The sequence below is a fragment of the Sphaeramia orbicularis genome, chromosome 1 (assembly GCF_902148855.1).
Source record: "Sphaeramia orbicularis chromosome 1, fSphaOr1.1, whole genome shotgun sequence".
Lineage (NCBI taxonomy): Eukaryota > Metazoa > Chordata > Actinopteri > Kurtiformes > Apogonidae > Sphaeramia > Sphaeramia orbicularis.
Genome location: NC_043957.1, coordinates 18907933 through 18927603, shown reverse-complemented (window position 1 = coordinate 18927603; position 19671 = coordinate 18907933). Strand labels below are relative to the sequence as shown.

Here is a 19671-nt window from a genome sequence, read left to right as displayed (position 1 = left end):
TCAAAATTTCGTGTAAGATCCGCTGTAGTATAGAGGAACAGAACCTGTATATAACTGCCCCCCCCCCCCCCCCCCCCCCCCGCCGACACAGTATTCCAGTGTGCTTTGGCCCACACACACCCATAAATGTATATGTGATAGTCCTTCTGTCCTATGGAGAGACAGATTCAGCAGGTATGGGCATGAATTCCGATACGCCCCCCTCTGAGCTTTCTCATGCCAAATGCCCCCCGACGGTGTCCCAAAGCCCCTGTTGAGGAACACTGCCTTAGACAAACCAAATTTACTAACTCTACGCATCATTTCCACATAAATAAAAAATGCCTCTCAGCCCCATACCCTAAACTCAACAGGACATCTGGCATTTGGGGATGAATATGTCATTTTTGTCCCTTTTTCCCCACTTAGAGCAATTGTATTTTAACATCTTCATCCAACAGAATCCACCCAAACAGTTTCTAATTTGTTCAATGTTAATAAAAGACATCTGTTACAAAGTGGTGAGTTTAGAGGAAATGTTACAAGCAATATTGCCGCCCTACAAAATTCAATTTGCAAATTCATCCCGCCTACTCTATCATGTCAGAGTCTGTGCACAGGCTGCATCTTGAATATAGACGACCAAGATAGTTAGGGAAGATGCTATTTTTTTTAAGGTCTGCTCATACATTGACAATAAAAAGGAGTTGGTTGTATGTAAATTTTTTCACGTTACATATTTTACCTTTAAGGTTGCATAAAATCACACTAGAATAATTTGGTGAAACAGACTTTAAGCTTTGTCCACTGTGTTACAGAAGGCATTTACATTTATTGCTAAGTCATGGCAGCACATATTGCAAATCATCACACTGTCAGACAACTATGTAAACCTTCAAACTGTCCATAAGTCACACAGACGTATCCAACAAAGCCCTGGTTCAGTCTTTTCTCAGCTGTAATAAACCTGACAGTAACAGAGGAGTAAACAGATTCATTGATTCTGCAAAGTCATGGAGCATCATAGTTCAAGACCATAAATACTGGTTCAGTGAATCAAGACTTTAGAAAAGTACCGAGATATTATTATTTATCAAAGGAGGTTCAGGTAAAAAGTCAATAAAACACTTGTATAAAAAGTAAAAACAGAGCAGAGGTACCGCTACATCTCTCATTACCACTACACCTTAAAGCAGCAACTTCAACTTATAGAAGTCTATTCAATAAATACGTACTTATTAAAAACACTTTGTATCTTAATGCACTTTGGGAATTGGCAAAAACGAACAAAAGCATACAAAATGTCAGGAGGCAGCAAGAAGGTCAAGATATACTCTGAATACCAAAGTCAAACCTGCCTGTATTGTTTCATGTGTAACTCCAGATTTTATAGATCTTCTTTTGTGATATGGGCCAAACTAACTCCAATCAAAAGCAGTCTGAAAAGCTTGCGGTGTTTTTTGTTTACCTCATGGTCGTCAGATGCAGTTGGGTCATGTTTCTTTCACTGTCTTGATGTCTCTGCAGACTAAATATATCTTTCCAGTCTGGATCCTGCACAGAAAAGAGTTTACAGATCCAGAATGTCCCTGAAGACTTTAGTGGCCAATCAAAGCCGTCCACTCGGGGAAGGTGTCGATCTGTCCACCCTCATTGATCCGCTGGTCTCCGTGTGTCAGAGTCAACTTGTATCGTAGACGCAACACTTGCTGAAAGTATAAGGCAGGAAGCTGTACGTCAGACTGGAACCAGACACACATTATCATCCATAAAAGATTAAAGGTCCTATAAACAATGCTCTAGACCAGGGGTCTCAAACTCATTTTCTTTCTGGGGCCACATTCAGCCAGATTTGATCTCCAGTGGGCCGGACCAGTAAAATAATAGCATAATAACCTATAAATAATGACAACTGCAAATTTTTGTCTTTATTTTAGCGTAAAAAACCCCCCGATTAAATTATGAAAATACTTACTTTTATAAACTATCCAAACAAAAAAGATAACCTGAATAACCACAAAAAAACTCAAATTTCTTCAGAAAAATAAGTGCAATTTTAACAATATTATGCCTCAATTTATCATTTCTACATGTGCATTATGGGTCAGATCTACAAAGACACTAAACAATGAGTAAACGGCAAATTGTCAAAATTGTGCTTAATTTTCTTCAGACATTTCAGGTTGTTCATATTTATTCAGGTTATTCAGGTTTTATTATTACAGGATAGTTTGTAAATGTAAATATTTTCACAATTTAATGTTATTTTTTTGCACTAAAACACAGACAAATTTTTGAAGTTGTCATTATTTATAGACATAATGTAATATATTTTTTTCTCACATCAAAGCAGGAAGAAAATACGGAGTCATTATTTTTTGTAGATTATTATTTTACTGTAGATCATATTGGTCTGTATGTGGAACCTGAACTAAAATGCCTTGACCATGGAACTTTTGCAGTTTGCAAATTCATCCTAGGGGCCGCATTGGAATCTTTGGCGGGCCACATGTTTGAGACCCCTGCTCTAGACCATAAAGACCCAAACATCCACCACCGACCACAAGCATCGACTGATCTAAACTGTTTAATACCTGTTGATCCACAAATCTTATCAATACATGTAAATTTATTGGTGTAAAATACAGTTTGTCTTCTTTTCATGGTCATCAGATATGACCCATGTGGGTGTTCAGAGGCTCCGTAGTGAACATTTAAACACCGTCATCTTCTACAACATCGATTCACCAGTAAAACCCCTGGAGTTGGATCAATGACAGTGGATGGAGACACGGGGTTTATGTTCAGTTAATGATAGATTTTACTGAAAAAGTAATTTTTGTTTTGCAGTTTTCTCTGTTTCTGATATAATAACCCTCAACTTTAATCTGAGCTTTTACAAACATCTTCATGATCAGTAAATTAGATATAGGAAAATACCACATTTATACAGAGAAAATGCAAAATACAGAGCATAATATTATAATAAATGGTGATAAATCACTTAAGAAAAGTTAAGATATACAGAAAATTTCATTTGGGAACTGACACAAAAGTAGCATTGGGTCTTTATGGACTAGGCTGGGGGTGTCAAACATACAGCCCATGAGCCAAAACTGGACCACCAAAGTATCTAATCCGGCCCCTGGGATGAATGTGTGAAATGCAAATATTACACTGAAGGCGGTCAAAATCTTTTTAGTTCAGGGACCACATACATCATAATAACCTATAAATAATGGTAACTTCAAAATTTTCTCTTTGTTCAATTACCTACATTTACAAACTACCCCTTCACAAATAAATGTGAATAACCTGAACAAATATGAAAGTGCAATTTTAACAATAGTCTCACTGTTAATAAATGTGTTGTGTCTTTGTAGATCCACTGTGACCAGTAAGTTGTAAGGTACATGTGTAAATGATAAGCTGAGACAATATTAGAATTATAATTGCACTTATTTTTCCTAAAACAATTCAGGTTGTTCATGGTTATTCATTATATTCATATTTCTTTAAGGGATAGTTTGTAGATGTTAACATTTTAATCATGTAATTTGACTTTTTTCACTCTAAGACAGACAAAAGTTCAGAGTTGTCATTATTTATATAGTGTTATGTTAGTTTTTTTTACTGGTCTGGGCCGTTTGGGATCATATTGGGACGCTTGTGGCCCTTGAACTACACATGAGTTTGATATTCCTGCTCTAGACATTGGCTTAGAATTAGAACATTTGAAATAATCTATATCAGATTGATTTTGCTGTTATCACCAGAATACAGATGCATTATAGATAGGAATTGGTAGTAGCTAATTCAGCACTAAGTAAATACATAAAAACATTTCCCTACATGTGAGTATACATATAGTATTTATGCTTGGTTTCATGGAAGCAGATAAAACAGAATACCGGGGATCGGACGCTGAACATGTAATGAAATTTTAAGACACAAGTAAAATCAGAAAGAAGCACAGCAGCTGAATCAGGTTTAACAGATGGACATGTCACTCACAGTAGATGATTTGCGTAGTATGTTGTAATGTTCTAATGTCGCTGTCGTGGATGTGGATGTGATTGTACATAAACATAATGTGTAGACGTGGTAAAAATCATCGCTCACCTTCTGTGGATTGGCCAATAACAGCACCTGCGAGATGGCAGGTGGCGGCAGCAGAGGGTTATATGGAGGTAAGTGAGTCCCTGAGGCTGGCTGCAGTTTCACTGACATGGTCTGAAAAATGGGTTAAAAAAACAAAAAACAAACAAACAAACAAAAAAAAAAACAGAAGGAATGAGCTAGATGTTTGACCTTTAAAAAACAAATATATACAAAATTGTTATTGTCCCAAAGGGGCTAATTTGGTAACAGGTACAATCAAACACATAGAATAAAAAATACTACAATTAAATAAAAACACTAAATGAACCAGTGAAATAAATACGGATGCATAGTTGCTATTATCTCTCAAATCAGACTCAGGTCACTTTCATATTTGGTTCTAAATCGGATACGTATCAGATAATTTGCAATATGACTTCAGTCTGATCGGTCATGTCACATTTCATCCAACTTTTATATCATTGAAATGCAACAGACATCACAGTTCTGCACTGGAGGAGGTGGGACCCGGTGAGATCCGTATTTACTTACATACACAAACTTAACCAACGAGCAAAACATGATTTATAAGTGGTATGTCTTGCATGAAATTACAAAGCATTAGTAAAACACTAATATAATTTTTCATCAAGCTAATACAAAAGATATATGTAACACGTCACGTTTCAGGACACACAGGGATGATACATGAAACTAGTTTTTACTGAACCATTGAAGGGAGATGGTGTGAAAATTATATAAATATCCACCTTAAAAGTCTTAAAAGTCCAGCTGAATCTCAACTACAACATCTGAGTAAGCTCCTTTTTGAGCCACTATATCTGTTTTACATTTAACAGCTGATGAAAACAGTTGATGGGATGGTTGTGTATTTGTAACCTGTGATCCGGTCTCACCTTTGGAACAGCAGCTTGGAACTGGAAGTCTGTGACACTGAGCGCAGAGGTGTTGACGGTGGACAGAACCACCACAGCCACACCAGGGTGATCGGGAGGAGAATCTCTGGCAAAATGCAGAGAAACATGGACGCCGCCATGATCGTATACATTGACTGGCTCCAAATGACCTACAAGAGAGAAGAAACGTACAGTTAGACATGATCACAAAAGACCAAACAAGTAACGAGTAACTTCAATACACACTGGGTTTGATGGTTTCCACTGGAACAAAGATGTTTTTTAACTGCAATGGGAAACAGAAGGTCTCTTCTAGTTTCAGTGGAGATGTAGATGCTTTATTTAGCTGTTTCTGTGACTTCGATGGCGACCCCCACTCTGAAAATTCATGATTTTGAGGAAGTGACCTGTAAGTAAGCACAGCAGAGTCAGTTCTCTAACAGTACAGATAAAAAAGTAAAGAATAGTGTTGAAATGTTCCGTCTTTAAAAATCTGCAAAGTAACATAGTGTTGTTTTGATTTGACACGTAGAGTTAAAGTTCTACGCTAATACCTGTAATCCATCAGCTCAGGGAGTAAGACTTGGACAATATAGTCACAGTTGACAGTTGACATTGATGATTATCACAATAAATGTCAAATACTTTTTTCTTTTTCAATTTCAAGGCTGAGTTTTGGCCCAAAATAAAGTTTAATAATTAGGTTTTTTTCTATATATATCCGCATCATTGACATGGTACTTGATTTTGTCATTTAGTAATTATTTTGTTGTAATTTACATGAATGAGACCAGTCTGAGTACTTATTCAACAAGATTAAAACACCACCATAAAAGACAGCTATTTATGGGTTTAAATTCTTCTCGAAGGTTAGAATATGATGAAACTTTAACAGACCAGAGATAGTGATGAGACACTTGTATTCACTCGTAAAGTTAAATAAAGTAACAAAGCACTAACATTTGGCAATTTTTTAAAAATGAGAACAAAACAAACCCTACAGATAATGTAAAAGGCCCTATAAAAATGTATCTCAGTAACGATAATTATTGTTTTATGGTACAGTTATTGTCTGAAATAACATTTAACTAAACTTTTTTTAAACTAACTCTTAAAAGTGGTTAATATTAGTGGATGGAAATGTACATAAATCTACCATTTCATTAGCTTTTTTTTTTCAAAGTTAAGCTAAGATTCTCTCTACATTTAGATGTAACAGTGACTGAAGTCTCTGATCTGATGTCCACTGTTGACTCACCACATGTTGGTCTCATTTGATGAAACTCCATTTCCTCCACATCCACGAGATCTGAGCACAGGACCTCGACCTCCACTCAGTTCATCTCCGCTCATCAAGTCTCCATTCAGCTGATAAAGAGGATAACACCACAACACTGTTTAAAGGAGTTGTATGTAGGATTTATACTCTCAGACATTAGAAAATTACCTAAAATTATTAGAGTGTAGTAGAGTAGAATAGAGAGATCTGAAGTTCTGCTAAAGACGCCAATATACTGAACTGTAGAGATATGAATGCGATATATTAATATTGATGGTCCAGGGCACAGGTGTCAAACTCCGGTCCTCGAGGGCCGGTATCCTGCATGTTTTAGATGTTTCCCTCTTCCAGCACACCTGACGGTCGTTATCAGGCTTCTGCAGAGTTGGATGATAGGCTTATCATTTGAATCAGGTGTGTTGGAAGAGGGATACATCTAAAACATGCAGGATACCGGCCCTTGAGGATCTGAATTTGACACCCCTGGTCCAGGGGATTTAAGTGACCACCAGAGGGAGTAGTGAGTCACTCTTTGACCAAAGCATCACAAAGTGACCAGATGGGATGAGAACCATTAAGAAACAACTTTTAGAGTCAAAGAAAGTAAGTGATAAAATCTAGAAGCACTGTTGTTGTTTCCTCCTCTGGACACAGCGGTAAATGTAAAGAATGGAGTTTGATGCTGAAATGGCAGCACTTCTTCCACACAGGAGAGTTTTATTATGAGACTTATAAAGGTATAACGGTATTATGGGGTGTTATTCTCTTTGCTAAGTTGCTGTTGGTTGATCCACGGTTCAGACTAAACTGTGACAGTTCTGACCTTGTTTGTTCGATTCCAAACAGATCTTTCGTTCAGCTGCTGACAACACAAACCATACAGACAACAGAGGTGATTTGTGGTTTTACTGTGACTATTTTCTGCACAGAAACAGAGCTAAGTTAACAGAACTATAATGTAAACTATCAGTTGATGCAGCAGGTGAAGATTATAAGACACTGTTATTTTGAGTTTGACTGAGGATGCATAGCATTGACCTGTTGGTGGTTTTGGTCCTAAGTGTGTTCTGGTAACACACTGCCCCCTGCTGATGAGTTTGTAATATCAATACTACACAGAACCACTTTAAAACTTTATCGATAAGCTCATATTCAACCTTACCTGCATTAACTCTTCGTAATAAGACGTAGGAGTCTCCTGGACTGGGCTGCATTTTGAGGCCACATTACTTCCCTCTGTAAACACACCCCATTAGTACATTATGAAACATGCCTATTAATCATTATTTCAGAGAAAAAGTAGAAGTACTGGTGGAGTAAAAGCGGCTATGCCTAATTCAGTGAAGTCCTGGTCAGAGCCTTCCAAATAAGAGGAGAAGAAGAGGGGTGATGAGGACTGAGGCGGAGGTGAATCAGTTTTCCTGCGAGTCTGAGGTGAGTCCAGCGCTGAGAGGTCGATAAGGTGGTAGCTCTTAATCTCCCTGGGACTTGTAAGAACTGGGAGAATAAACGAGTTCAAACTGTGTCAGCAGAACAACACAGGGCTGATGTTTGTGCCACAGGGATGATCTGAGAAATCAAAACACTAATTCAGACATTTTTAAAGCCCACCATTATTTTTACCCTCGACCTCTTCTTTACTTGTACTTCTGCCCGTTCCACCGTTGCACTCTTTTCTCCCCACCTGGTCTTTGTAAGCATTTATGACTACTGTCAGCTCATCGTTAGCTGCCAGGATGTGTGCCAGGGCTGCATCATCCTCCATCGTATCGCTGGCGAGGCGGAACAGGCTGGGCCTCAGCCTATCACAGCGCTCGTACAAGGCCTGAAACAGAGAGCGGTTCATCTCATATCACACATTCAGAAACAGATCTGCATTTCAGGTTGGAAAACACTGCAGTAGAAGCTGGTATGACATGATTTAGCAGTAAAGCAAAGCAGTACATTTATGTACAGCAACATGACAGATGCTGATTTATGACAGTCTGAACACCACAAATCCAATTTTTTTTTTTTTTTTTTTTTTTCTTTTTAAATCAGACCCAGGCCACTGTCATCTAACTGAAGTCTGAATGGTTATGTTGCATTTCATCCGACTTTTACATCATTGAAATGTGACAGACATCACAATTTTGTGTTGGAGGAGGCTGAACCCAGAAAGATCCATATTTACCTTCATAAACACAGTTTACGTAATGTGACATCATGTCTTCTTCTGTGGATGTGAGCCACTTCAGAACTATAAACTGTTCACACATGAGTCTGATAGCATTGCATTAAATCATAATGTAAACAACCACACAAAAATTCAGATTTCAAGAAAAAATCCGAATTGAGCATAAAGCATTTCTGTGGGCAGTCAGTAGAGGGCAGCCGAGGAGCAATCACAGAATCACAAAACCACCTCCCATCAGCACCAACCCAGTAGAATTAGTTTCATTACTTCTCGTACGTCCAGAATACCTTTAAGTCATCACTGGGCTGTAGTGACTTCCCAGTATCTGTTTGCTGTCCCAGTAACTCTCTGAGCTGCTTGGTGCTGCTCTCCACCTCTTTCAGAGTGGATTCACGTTTTGACACTTTCTCTGCCTTCTCCTGCTCCTAAAACACACAAATGTATGTTCATCTTACATGACCATAGAGGCATCATGCATGTGATGAGGGTCATCTCCACCACAGCTCTGCTTACCTCTTTGACGGTGCTTTTAATGAGTCTGTTAGCGTTTTCTAAGTCTTCAGGGCGTCCACTCTTCAATAATCTGTCCAACAGCTGATGATTGACAAATACATCACAGAATGAATGAATGGATGGGCAATGAATTCACATGACCTCACTTTAACTCAATTCATGCTGAAAATTCCATTAAGATTAAGATCCTGTTTTTCAAGGCAGATAGGCACAAAGTTACACAGTTAAAACACAGATACAAAAAAAAACAAAAGAAAAAGAATAAATTTACAGGCAGATTATGAAAAACCAGTCCATGTTGTGGCTTCCACCTCCAGAACGCTGGATTTAAAAGAGCTCAATGAAAGTATATGTGATCCTGACCACACTGAGACCTGCATAGATACACAAGTATGCGTTGTGATTCAATCAGAAGTAGATAACTTTAGGTACATCAGTTCACACTTGAGTACATGCATCTCAAGTCATCACTCAAAATCAGATCTCACTTCCCAAAACCAATATGCAAATAAAAAACCCATTTAGGTTAAAACATAGCACAAGTCATTTCCTGCAGACACTGTGGAGCTGCACAAGCTGATCAACTAAAACAGACAGGTTCAGTAACATTCCTTTGAAAATTGAATTTACTGCACTGTTCACAGACTTGTGACTGTTAAGAAGGAGTGTTTTCTTTCCTGTTACTCAAAGCATGAGGTGATATGAACAAATGAATAAATACACCCTTAATGTTAATAAGATGACTCAGCCCATGTGTGTCAAACTCATCTTAGTTCAGGGGCCACAGTTGTCTCAATATGATCCCAAATGGGTCAGACAAGTAAGATAATAACATAATAATCTATAAATAATGAAAAAAATGTTCAATCTATGCACATTTTTCTCTTTGCTTTAGCAAAGAAAAAAGCAAAATTATGTAATTAAAATGTTTACATTTACAAACTACGCTTTGACAAAAAATGTGAATAATATGAACAATCATGAACAACCTGAAATTTCTTCAGAAAAATAAGTAAATTTGAACAATGCTATGTCTCATTTACACATGTGTATTACACATTACAGCTCACAGTGGATCTACAAAGGCGCAAAGTATTTGATAACAAGTATCTGGAATTGAAAAATATAGTATTTAATATATAACCTTCCGTGAAACTTTTGCACATCGCAAATTCATCCCATGGGCCAGATCGGACCCTTTGATGTGCCATTTTTGGCCCACAAGCTGTATGTTTGACATCTGTGACTTATACTATTCCATTTGTTTTTATTAGCTCTCTTACGTAACATGTGCTTTAGTAATCATTGAATCTTCATGCACTTTTAGAATTATATTTCCTTCCTCAGATGAAAAAAGCTGCTGAGTGTTATTTCATTGTGGTCCGGAGTAACACTACACATACACTATGAACTACTGCTAATATGTATCTCTATGGGCATCTTTAGAACATTTTAAAATAAAGCTGCACTTCAACACAGAAAGTCAGGTGAGTAGGCAGCCTCTAAATGTGGCCTTGGACACATTCACACTGTTTAATGAATGTGAACATTTGAAGCCCAAACCACCTCTGAATGAGGTCTGAGTGACTGGATCTAAATACACCCTCAGTGTTTCCTGAATGCATTCACACTCACCACTGAGGTAGACAATACAGCCAAAACATATGATCTAGATTTTTTTTCGAAATTTAGGCTTTTAATCAATTAATTCTTGGCTATATGAACTGAAGACAAAACATGAAAAATACACTATTTACTCAAACAAATAGTCATATCTTACTGGAGAAACACATTCACAATTAGTACATTATAAGAAGCAAAGAGGTTGCATTTGGATTTTTTGTTGAGCAAGAAGAATAATTGTTGATTTTGTGATTTAAGCGTCTTTCACAATTTTCATAAAGCTAAAACTTGATTAATTTGATCACCCAGCCCTAACCTGGTATTTAATCGAATTACTGCTCACAGCCTCAGACTCACCTTGGCTTTGTCGTCCTGGTCAAAAACAGATTCTGTGGTTCTTTGTTTTGGAGGAGCCATAATCAATTTGTCTGGCAGTATGGGATCTTTTTTGACAATACCTATAGGAACAAACAATATGGAGGATTGTTTTACTATTAAGACATAGTACTGAGAATATAATCAATATCACATTTCATGTAGGAGTGAACTGCTATTAGTAGTGTGACGACTCATGATTATTTATTGTTAATTAATTTGTCAATATTCTATTAGTTGTTGAGTCTATAGGATGACTATAAATGACAAAAATGTCCCCTTTGGTTACAAACATTACTATCACATTACTGTTGGAAAGGAGGAAAGAAACCATAAACTATTTCTTGGGTCAGGGACAGCTTTTACTCTTAAGCAACTAGACATAATAAGCAAAAAGTTGATTAAAATGTAGTAAAACTGGTGTAAATATTCTATTGTTAGTATTTATTTTCATAATGTGCTTGATTTGATTGAACTTTTGAACAATTGTGTGTTAATTAGACAGTAGTTCAGCCTAAAGAGTTTTATTACTTATTAGGGGTGTAACAGTGCACTCGTTTGTACTGAACCATTTCAGTTCGGGGTCTTCAATACAATACGGAGGTGTACCGAACAAATACATGCAGCCTATGTGAAGAACGCAAACACTCGCCGTAAGTTTCCACACGAACCTCGAAGCAGAACGCACACATTATGAGCAGGGTGGCCACAAGTGGAACCCATGAGCAATATTTGATATCTTAGACGGACATCTAAATGGTCCGAGCACCATACACATGCTGAACATGAACCAGTATGGCAGCTCAGAGCAGCATCACAGGTCCAAAGCCAGAGTTGGAAGACCCTCTGTTTTCTCTAAGGTCTTCGATTTGGGAGCATTTTGGATTCCATGTCAGTTATGTCAATGGAGAGAGACAAGTCGACAAAACAAGAGTGCTGTGCTGGCACTGTTTTGTGAAGATCTGTTATCGGTTAAGTTTTTTTAATGACATTGGTCTCCTTCACTGTACTGAAAAAGTATCAAAAATGTATCGAACCAAAGACCCCTGTACCGAAAATGCACCGGACCGAAATTTTTCTGCACCATTACACCCCTATTATTTATTACTATCGACCAGTGAATTTCCCCATTGTGGGATCAATAGTTCCTTCCTTCCTTCCTTCCTTCCTTCCTTCCTTCCTTCCTTCCTTCCTTCCAGTGTATGTGGTACTCTTTAATTGTACATATGTAAATCAAATAAACTATAAAACATTAACACTTAAGAATCTGGAGTCAGTGAATTAAGATTTTTATTCTTAAAAAGATTTACTGAGCGATTACCTAAATAATTGGGGATTAATGAAGTAACTGCTGCAGCTCTAGTTATAATGCTCAGTTTTCTCTAGGAGGTAAGTGCAGGCTAATCTCATCAAATGCATGTTTTTGTGTGTCACCTTGTTTCTTTAACATGAGGTAGGCTTCCTGAATCTTGGGTTCTTCTTTAAGCCACAGCGTCCAGCCATACAGGACCTCAGTCACTCTGTCTTTAACTTTCTGGGGAGTCCATGCTCCGAAATACTGTTCAGACAAATTTAACAAATCCATCACACCACTGTTATTCATGAAACTTTTGAAACTACACATTTTTTCCACAACCCACACAGAAATTCATGGTTAAATATGGATTCTGTACTGGGTGCACTTTGCTCCATTTTCTGCTTGGTTTCACTTCTGTACTGTACAATCTGTGTTTGGTGGTTTTATAGTGTCATATTTATTGTTACTAGTGTGTCCTTTTCATCTCTCAAATCAACTTGCATATGACTATAGTAAAAAAAAAAAAAAGCTATATTATAGCAAAAAGTATTTAAGTTTACTGTATTATCACCATGGCCTGATTTTCAAGATGTTTAAGAATGTTTGCCATGTGATTTAAGCACATGACCGCATTTGAGAAAACTTTTTTTTTTTTTAAATCAAGATGATTTTCTCATGTGTTTATATTCATCATGACTTAGACCTAACACTGCTTACGTCAGGCAGATCTATAATCATATTTTCTTAACCGGTTCATATGACTACTGACTCTGCTAAATTTAATTTCAATAGCAGAACTTGACACTGTTTGAAATCATTCTTTTCCTTTTTGCCTAACACTTAACCCATAAAGACCCAGTGTGACTTTTGTGGCCGTTCTTAAATGATTTTTTCCTCTATTTTTATCTTTTTTTTTTTAAGTGTTTTATGACCATTTATTCTAATTTTATGCTCGGTATTTTGCATTCTTCAAGTGAAAATCTGGTATTTTCCTGTATTTAATTCAGTGATCATGTAGATGTTCATAAAAACTCAAATTAATGTTGAGGGTTAGTATTATATCAAAAACAGTGCAAAAGGAAGAAAAAGTAACTTTTTAAGTGAAATACATCATTAACTGAACATAAACCATAAAACTTTTAATGGACATGAAACTGAAAATATATCAGATGAAAGCACAAGATGAGCTGCCAAAAGGACACTAATAAATTCTTCAGTAAGGATTATTTGCACAAACTCATACACTTAACATAAAGGATGTGTTGGAGTATGTTTTGTGATGGTTGTTTTTTGACAGCAGCCAATTCCATTTCTAATTTGCAAAGGGGTGTAAGTGACCCTTAGATGCAAAGGATAACTTACATCCCTTTGCATCTAAGCCTTTGAAATACACTGTACATAACTCTACAACATGTTAGTTTCTGATTGTTTTAACTTTATGTGATATTATGGCATATAGCAGTGAAGTTGCAGATTGTAACTAACTTAAAAAAAAAAAAAATCCTTTTGGTGCCTATACATTTTAGTATTTTAACCCTTTCATGCACTGTCCACTCCAGTGGACAGTTCTTCTCCAGCTGTTCTCTTGTATATTAATGGGTTTTGTTGTTTTAGTTCCATATCAGCCAACACAGTGGACACTTATGCACCATCCCATACACTGTAATTCAGATCATTACTATAACTTTACTGTTCTTGATAAACCTGATCTGCACTAACATGTCTGAGTGTAAATCAGTTATTTGTTAGACAAGAAGGTTTTTTTTTGCATATTATCTCCATGAAGTGAGTAATTAGTAGCATTAGAATATGTTAAAATGTGAGAAGACATCAGATTAGCAGCATTAAAAATGTTTTTATTTTATTGTTTTCATATCACTTTCTGATATTGGGTTTTAAACACGTTTCTTTACTTCAAAAATTAAATGCATGGATATTTTGTAACTCCATAGAGAAAAAAAAACTCGATTGCATTGTTTTTTTCATGGCTGAACACTGAAGAAAAAAATCTTGACTAAAGTTCTCATAATTCGTGCATGAAAGGGTTAAGTTACAGAGATATGAACTAAACAAATATAGCAGGTGATGGAAAACACCTTAATGCTGAATGACAAAAATAAGAGGGAGTCTGTTCAGAGCTACTGAAGAAGCATGGTAGTGCAAAATGATTGACTCTTTATAATAGAATCAATTCAAATAGATTAGAATATATTACATTATTTCCATATTCCAGAATTATATCTTCTTTAATCTTCATCTCTACTTAAATGTTTGCACTTGCATCTTTTACAACTATGTATTTATTCTGTTCTTTATATTGTGAATCTACCTTGTAAAAGTACAATAAATTTAAAGAGACTAACATGTGTAAGTCGCTTATAGAGGACATTTGAAGGCAAATTCTGTCATTAAAGTGTAAAAGTATCATGTGATTTTGCAGTGTACCCATATTACATGCATTACAGCACTATGATAATTATGCACGCTAACACTGACATATGCAAATGAATTCCAGGCTGGGATTCTTTGGTAGTTTTCACTAACTGAAGTTCCCCTAGTTTCCCAGTACAATGTGCACCTGTGTGTCAGACTAGTTGTACCTTTGGTGTCAGGACTTTGATGAGCTCGTTGAGAAAACGAAACTTGGCAGCTTCACAGCGGAACCTCTTACCACAGTTGTTCATACAAGCTTCAAGAATCTGATGAACGTAGAATGAGAAGTCACAGGAAAATGAGTATTTTGTCTTAACTCAGCGTAAGGATGACAGAAAGCTGTCACAGCGTGTTTGTGGTTCATTTAAATGTCACATGTGCTCTCAGAGGTTTTATAGTGAAATGCAGCAGCTCTTTACAACATGCAACCAACACACCATGAGATGCTGAATCCTATTTAAATTCCAATTGAATCATGTCACTTGGTTCATGTGAGTAATATTAGTCACACATATTATTCACAGGACAAGCCTCCCCCAAGTGATAAAACAAAGACATTGTTTCACTTAATGGACAGTTGATACAGTGATAATTACCATATCTACACATGATACAGTGATGGAAAAGAGTTTTTGTTCACCCCATGCATTTGAGATATACCACATTATGAAGTCATTGAACACTGCCAAGTATTGTCATAATTCTGCAAACCTACATGTTCCCTTCTGCACATGCTCTGTTCCATTGAGGTCAAAACTGGATGTTTCAGCAAAATAATGAAACACATCCAGGACTTGACATGTTGAAACTGTCACCAATTTAGTTTAGTTATTTTTCTCTACTTAATAATAAACCGTGTTTTTGTCTGTCTGATGCAACCACACCTTTTGAAATACAAAGAAGATTTTTCTGCAAATATTTCATGATAATATTTGGTATTGAGTAAAAAATTCAGGGTGTCCATAAACTTTTTTCCACTACTGTATCAAAACTAATGGCTATCCACTTCTTAACCCCAAAGTAAAAATGCCTAGAAGGAACATGGTTGCTGCTTCTTGCTCCTTTAGAGAACTAACATTTGCCTAGACTGAGTTTATATCAGTTGTGTTAAAACCAGAGATAAGAAAAGCAGTGTGGTTACTCACAGTGAGAGCCTGCAGAGCTTCTTTCTCTTGCGGAGACTGGATTTTATGAGCAAGAAGACGAATGGCTACCTGTGGGCTGAAACCAGAAAGCACTATTTAAAAACACATCAAATAGCTAAAGAGAAAAAGCAAAGACCTTGTATTTCTAACAGCTAAATATGTTTGATCGAGATTCACAGGCTGATGGAAAGAAACAAAAAGCTATAAGTTAGCGCTTTATAAAAATTTTTATTATGTAGACCTTTATCTGTGCTAATGTGTATTTCATGTAGTTTGAGACACAATGTCAGTTTTACTTTTCCAAACAAGACAATTTCTGCCCTGCATTACATTTTGACATTAAACACAGCTGTTGGTTTTGTGGGGATTTTTATCTGATTGTATAGTCTGACAGAAGAATAGAAAAACATCCTGTTATTTAACTCCTCTTGTTTTAACATGTCATTGCCTTTTAAAACAGCCTTCAATGTTGTTTTTGTGTCACTTTGCATGAGTTGACCCAGTTGTATTTCAACATGCACTAAACCGTTGAAATACAACATCTGAATGAGGGCTCTTAAAGTCAGCTTTGGACTCTTTCTTCTTTTTTTAACCTGTTAAGCCCCGAGTCATTTGTTTCCAGTCAGAATCATTTCAATCTAACACAAAACACTGAATTAGCAGATATCATAGGTTTCATTCATATAAAACCAAGTTATGGTCATAAACAGCAAAGGTAAGACAACATTCATCATCATCTCGTCATAAATTGACCTTAAGCGGGTTTTAGCCGTAAAGAAATAATACTTGGATTTGCTTAGTGTTAGCTTAGCTCTGCAAAGTTTGTCTCACTGGTCTGATATTTTACTAAATTATCCATGACATACGCTGGTCTCAGATAGTTAGCTTATTAGCTCATATTGGTCCATTTAAGTGCTTGTTTTTTGGATTGTGTTGTGTTTTCTTAAATTTGGTTTTGTTAAACTTTTAGCTGATGTCCTTGCAGTTACGTGAACATATAATTTGTGTATACTGCCAGAAGCAGTGTTACCGTGGCAAGACAGTACCGTTAACAGTGTTGTGCAGTGTTACCGTGGCAAGACAGATGGAACTGCTCTGCTCCCAGTACCAAAGGATGTAGACTACCTCAACATACAACACCATCATCACACTTCTATTACAATAGGATATTTCTATGATTAGGTCCTTATAGTCACACACAATTTGGACCCAAAGCCAACAGAATACAAGTGAAGTCCCCAAATACACTTGAAGTGAGCTTCACATATGTGGCACATAAAATTCAGGCAGAAATCCATGCCCATCAGCAGATGTAACTCTATATGATAATAACTAACAGATAAATACTGATGAGAGACAAACAGAAAAAGGGAAAAGGAAAAAGGTAAGTTGCTCCACTTTTGCAAGATGGTGAAACAGAAATATCTCAACATGGATGTTAAGTAACGCTTTCTCAAAAACCACAAAAATGTTCAAGTAACTTCCCAGAGCAACAGGTCTGGACACTAAAACCTGAAGACAGTTACATTAACGTAGTGAAACTGTGTTCTTTTTACCCATCATCCTCTTGGTTGACCAGCTGGTAGAAGCTTTGAATGCAGTCCCATTGATCCTCCTGGTTATTAGGGTCTGTGGCCTGGTCTAGATCAATCACACCATAGAAACAGACACAAATGGGTTAAACACACACTAATAAATACAATGCCACAGTTTCACAAACAAGTTGGAATGAGGAAAATTGAAGACAGAGCAGCACAAAAAACAATGAAATCTATTCTCTGTGTCTAACAGTGGTTCTGAATACAGTGTGTAAATTACCATTTGGTAGTTCAGATTTAAAAGCTAACTTATTTTCATGTTCAGTTATTTTTTTAATCAAGGTATTGTATGTATTATTAATGCTACAAAATGTATTCACAAAAGATTCTTTTATCTGAATAAAACCCCTGAAAATTTGCTTGGATAAGTGATCATATTTGTTTCAGTGTTAACTCACTGTGTTTGTTTCTATTGCACCCATTCTTGTGATTAGTATCTTTTACACTAAATAGCACCAACACCGAACTGCTCCTATTTTAGCTTTTTTTTTTTTTTTTTTTTTAGCTCCACAAAAGCCACACCTACAATGGCCTATTTTTTTAATAGTATGATATGAAGTTTCATATTTACTGAGTCATTACTGTCATTTACCCATTTAGTTTGACAGTTATGCAGTACATTGGAGAACTAATGAATGACAGAGGTTTTTCTTTTTAAACAAAAATCTGAAGCTGGCTTAACTTATGTGCCCCCTGAAAAGAACCACTGGTCTCATATTATATACAGTACCATCCAGAAATTTGGACACACCTGCTTTTCCAAATTTGCATTACTTTCTACAATGCACATCAATACTGAAGACATCAAAACTATGAACCCACATGGAATTACACTGCAAAATAAGTATTAACCTCCAAAGACCCAGGAAATGTCAGCAAAGTACAAGCTTTTTTATGTTTTTTATTAAATAAGTGCCTATATTGGAAACATGATGATGCAACAGTTTTTTCAGATGCAGTTTTTAAAACTTTTATGGAATGTCCTTTGTGGTGGACAGTTTTCTTTTCTTTTTGTATAAAGTTGTGAAACTCTTTTCCACAAATGTGAACAGAAAACCCATAGCTATGTCTTAGGAGGTTAAACAAACCAGAATGTGTGTTATATGAAAACTTTGGACACTCTTAACATCCTCTCTGTCACTTCATGAGGCAGTCATCTCACAGTTACGATATAATTCTATGTGTTCCTTCATGGTTGTGATGTCAGTATTAATCGAGAATGCAGAAAATAACAAAGAAGAAAGAAATATGATCATATGATCGATGTTTCAGACTCCTCCATAGTTTGTCAAAGCCTCTAACATTTGTTTCTACAGCCCTTTTACATCACTATATAATATGCCAGTGTATTTTATTGATGTACAGTTTTTTTTCCACCTCCCCCAAGCATTAAACTTCAAAGTATTAAAACAGGTGGACATTTTAAGCTTAATACTGGTCAGTGAAAGTTATCATCCTATTGTCCTTTTATCTAGTTGACCTCTAATAAAAATGCATCAATGTAAACAGTAATATGAGTCTGTTTTTTCACCAAAATTCAAGACATTAAATTGCAAAAGCCCACCTTCCTGCTCCTCTAATATGCATGTATTGTTTCCAGTACACATCTAACGACTAACGGATAAATGTATTGTCAACGTTCCCTTATTCATACTTTATATCAAATTTACATAAAATAAAATACAATGGAATAGACCATAATACCATAGAATAAAATAAAATAAAGTAGTGCCGGTGCGTGCGCGAGCGCAAGAGTCAGAAACACAGCGGTTGTACGCGGGTCAGGCACGCGCACGAGCTACACAACTTCCGGTCTAACTTTGTTTATTAAATGAAACTTTTTTTTTTTTTTTTAACTAATAAAATATCCTGCACGTCCGCATTTTACTAGAAAACAAAGCGTGTTACAACAGTAAAATGTAACTGAATTTACGAGCCAACACGTCCCGAGACGTTTCTAGAACAGTTGAGATGGAGGCGGTACGTCTGCGGAGTCACACAACGAGTAAAGAAATAAAACAAACAAATAAATAAACAAACACACAAACAGCTGAATGGTGCATAAATACTCACTGAGCAGGGACTCGAAGGTTGGCTGGATGTCACCGGTCGCCATTACCGCGTCGCCCCGGGCTGGTTGTGTGGAGTGGATCTGAGAGAGGTGTCAAACTGCCGCTGCTGACATGTGACACACACGCCTAGTCACTCCTGACACACAACAAGCAATTAGTGACA

General features: G+C 36.6%; 1 protein-coding gene across 2 annotated transcripts; it reads right to left on the bottom strand.

Annotated features, from left to right (window-relative positions):
* Window positions 1-781: 781 nt before the first annotated feature.
* LOC115413717 (ADP-ribosylation factor-binding protein GGA2-like) lies at window positions 782-19671 on the bottom strand. 2 transcript variants are annotated; one of them, XM_030126881.1, is made up of 16 exons: window positions 19510-19671; window positions 17395-17479; window positions 15839-15914; window positions 14861-14959; window positions 12398-12521; window positions 10946-11046; window positions 8966-9046; window positions 8740-8877; window positions 7900-8101; window positions 7609-7773; window positions 7439-7512; window positions 6256-6365; window positions 5244-5404; window positions 4998-5167; window positions 4102-4212; window positions 782-1688 (listed from the first exon to the last, which is right to left on the bottom strand). In XM_030126881.1, exons 1-16 carry the CDS (start codon window positions 19550-19552, stop codon window positions 1578-1580), a joined length of 1851 nt encoding a protein of 616 aa, XP_029982741.1. In that variant the 5' UTR covers window positions 19553-19671; the 3' UTR covers window positions 782-1577. The 2 variants fall into 2 exon arrangements, with proteins under 2 accessions (XP_029982741.1, XP_029982656.1); XM_030126796.1 differs by having other exon boundaries at window positions 7888-8101; window positions 19510-19669.

Excerpts from the sequence above, each read along its gene's own strand:
- LOC115413717 (XM_030126796.1), bottom strand. The coding sequence starts at position 19,552 with ATGGCGACCGGTGACATCCAGCCAACCTTCGAGTCCCTGCTCA. Across the intron at positions 7,774-7,887 it reads GGTCGAGGGTAAAAATAATG|TTCTTACAAGTCCCAGGGAG; the intron begins GTGGGCTTTAAA and ends TTATTCTCCCAG. Across the intron at positions 6,366-7,438 it reads ATTACGAAGAGTTAATGCAG|CTGAATGGAGACTTGATGAG; the intron begins GTAAGGTTGAAT and ends CCTCTTTATCAG.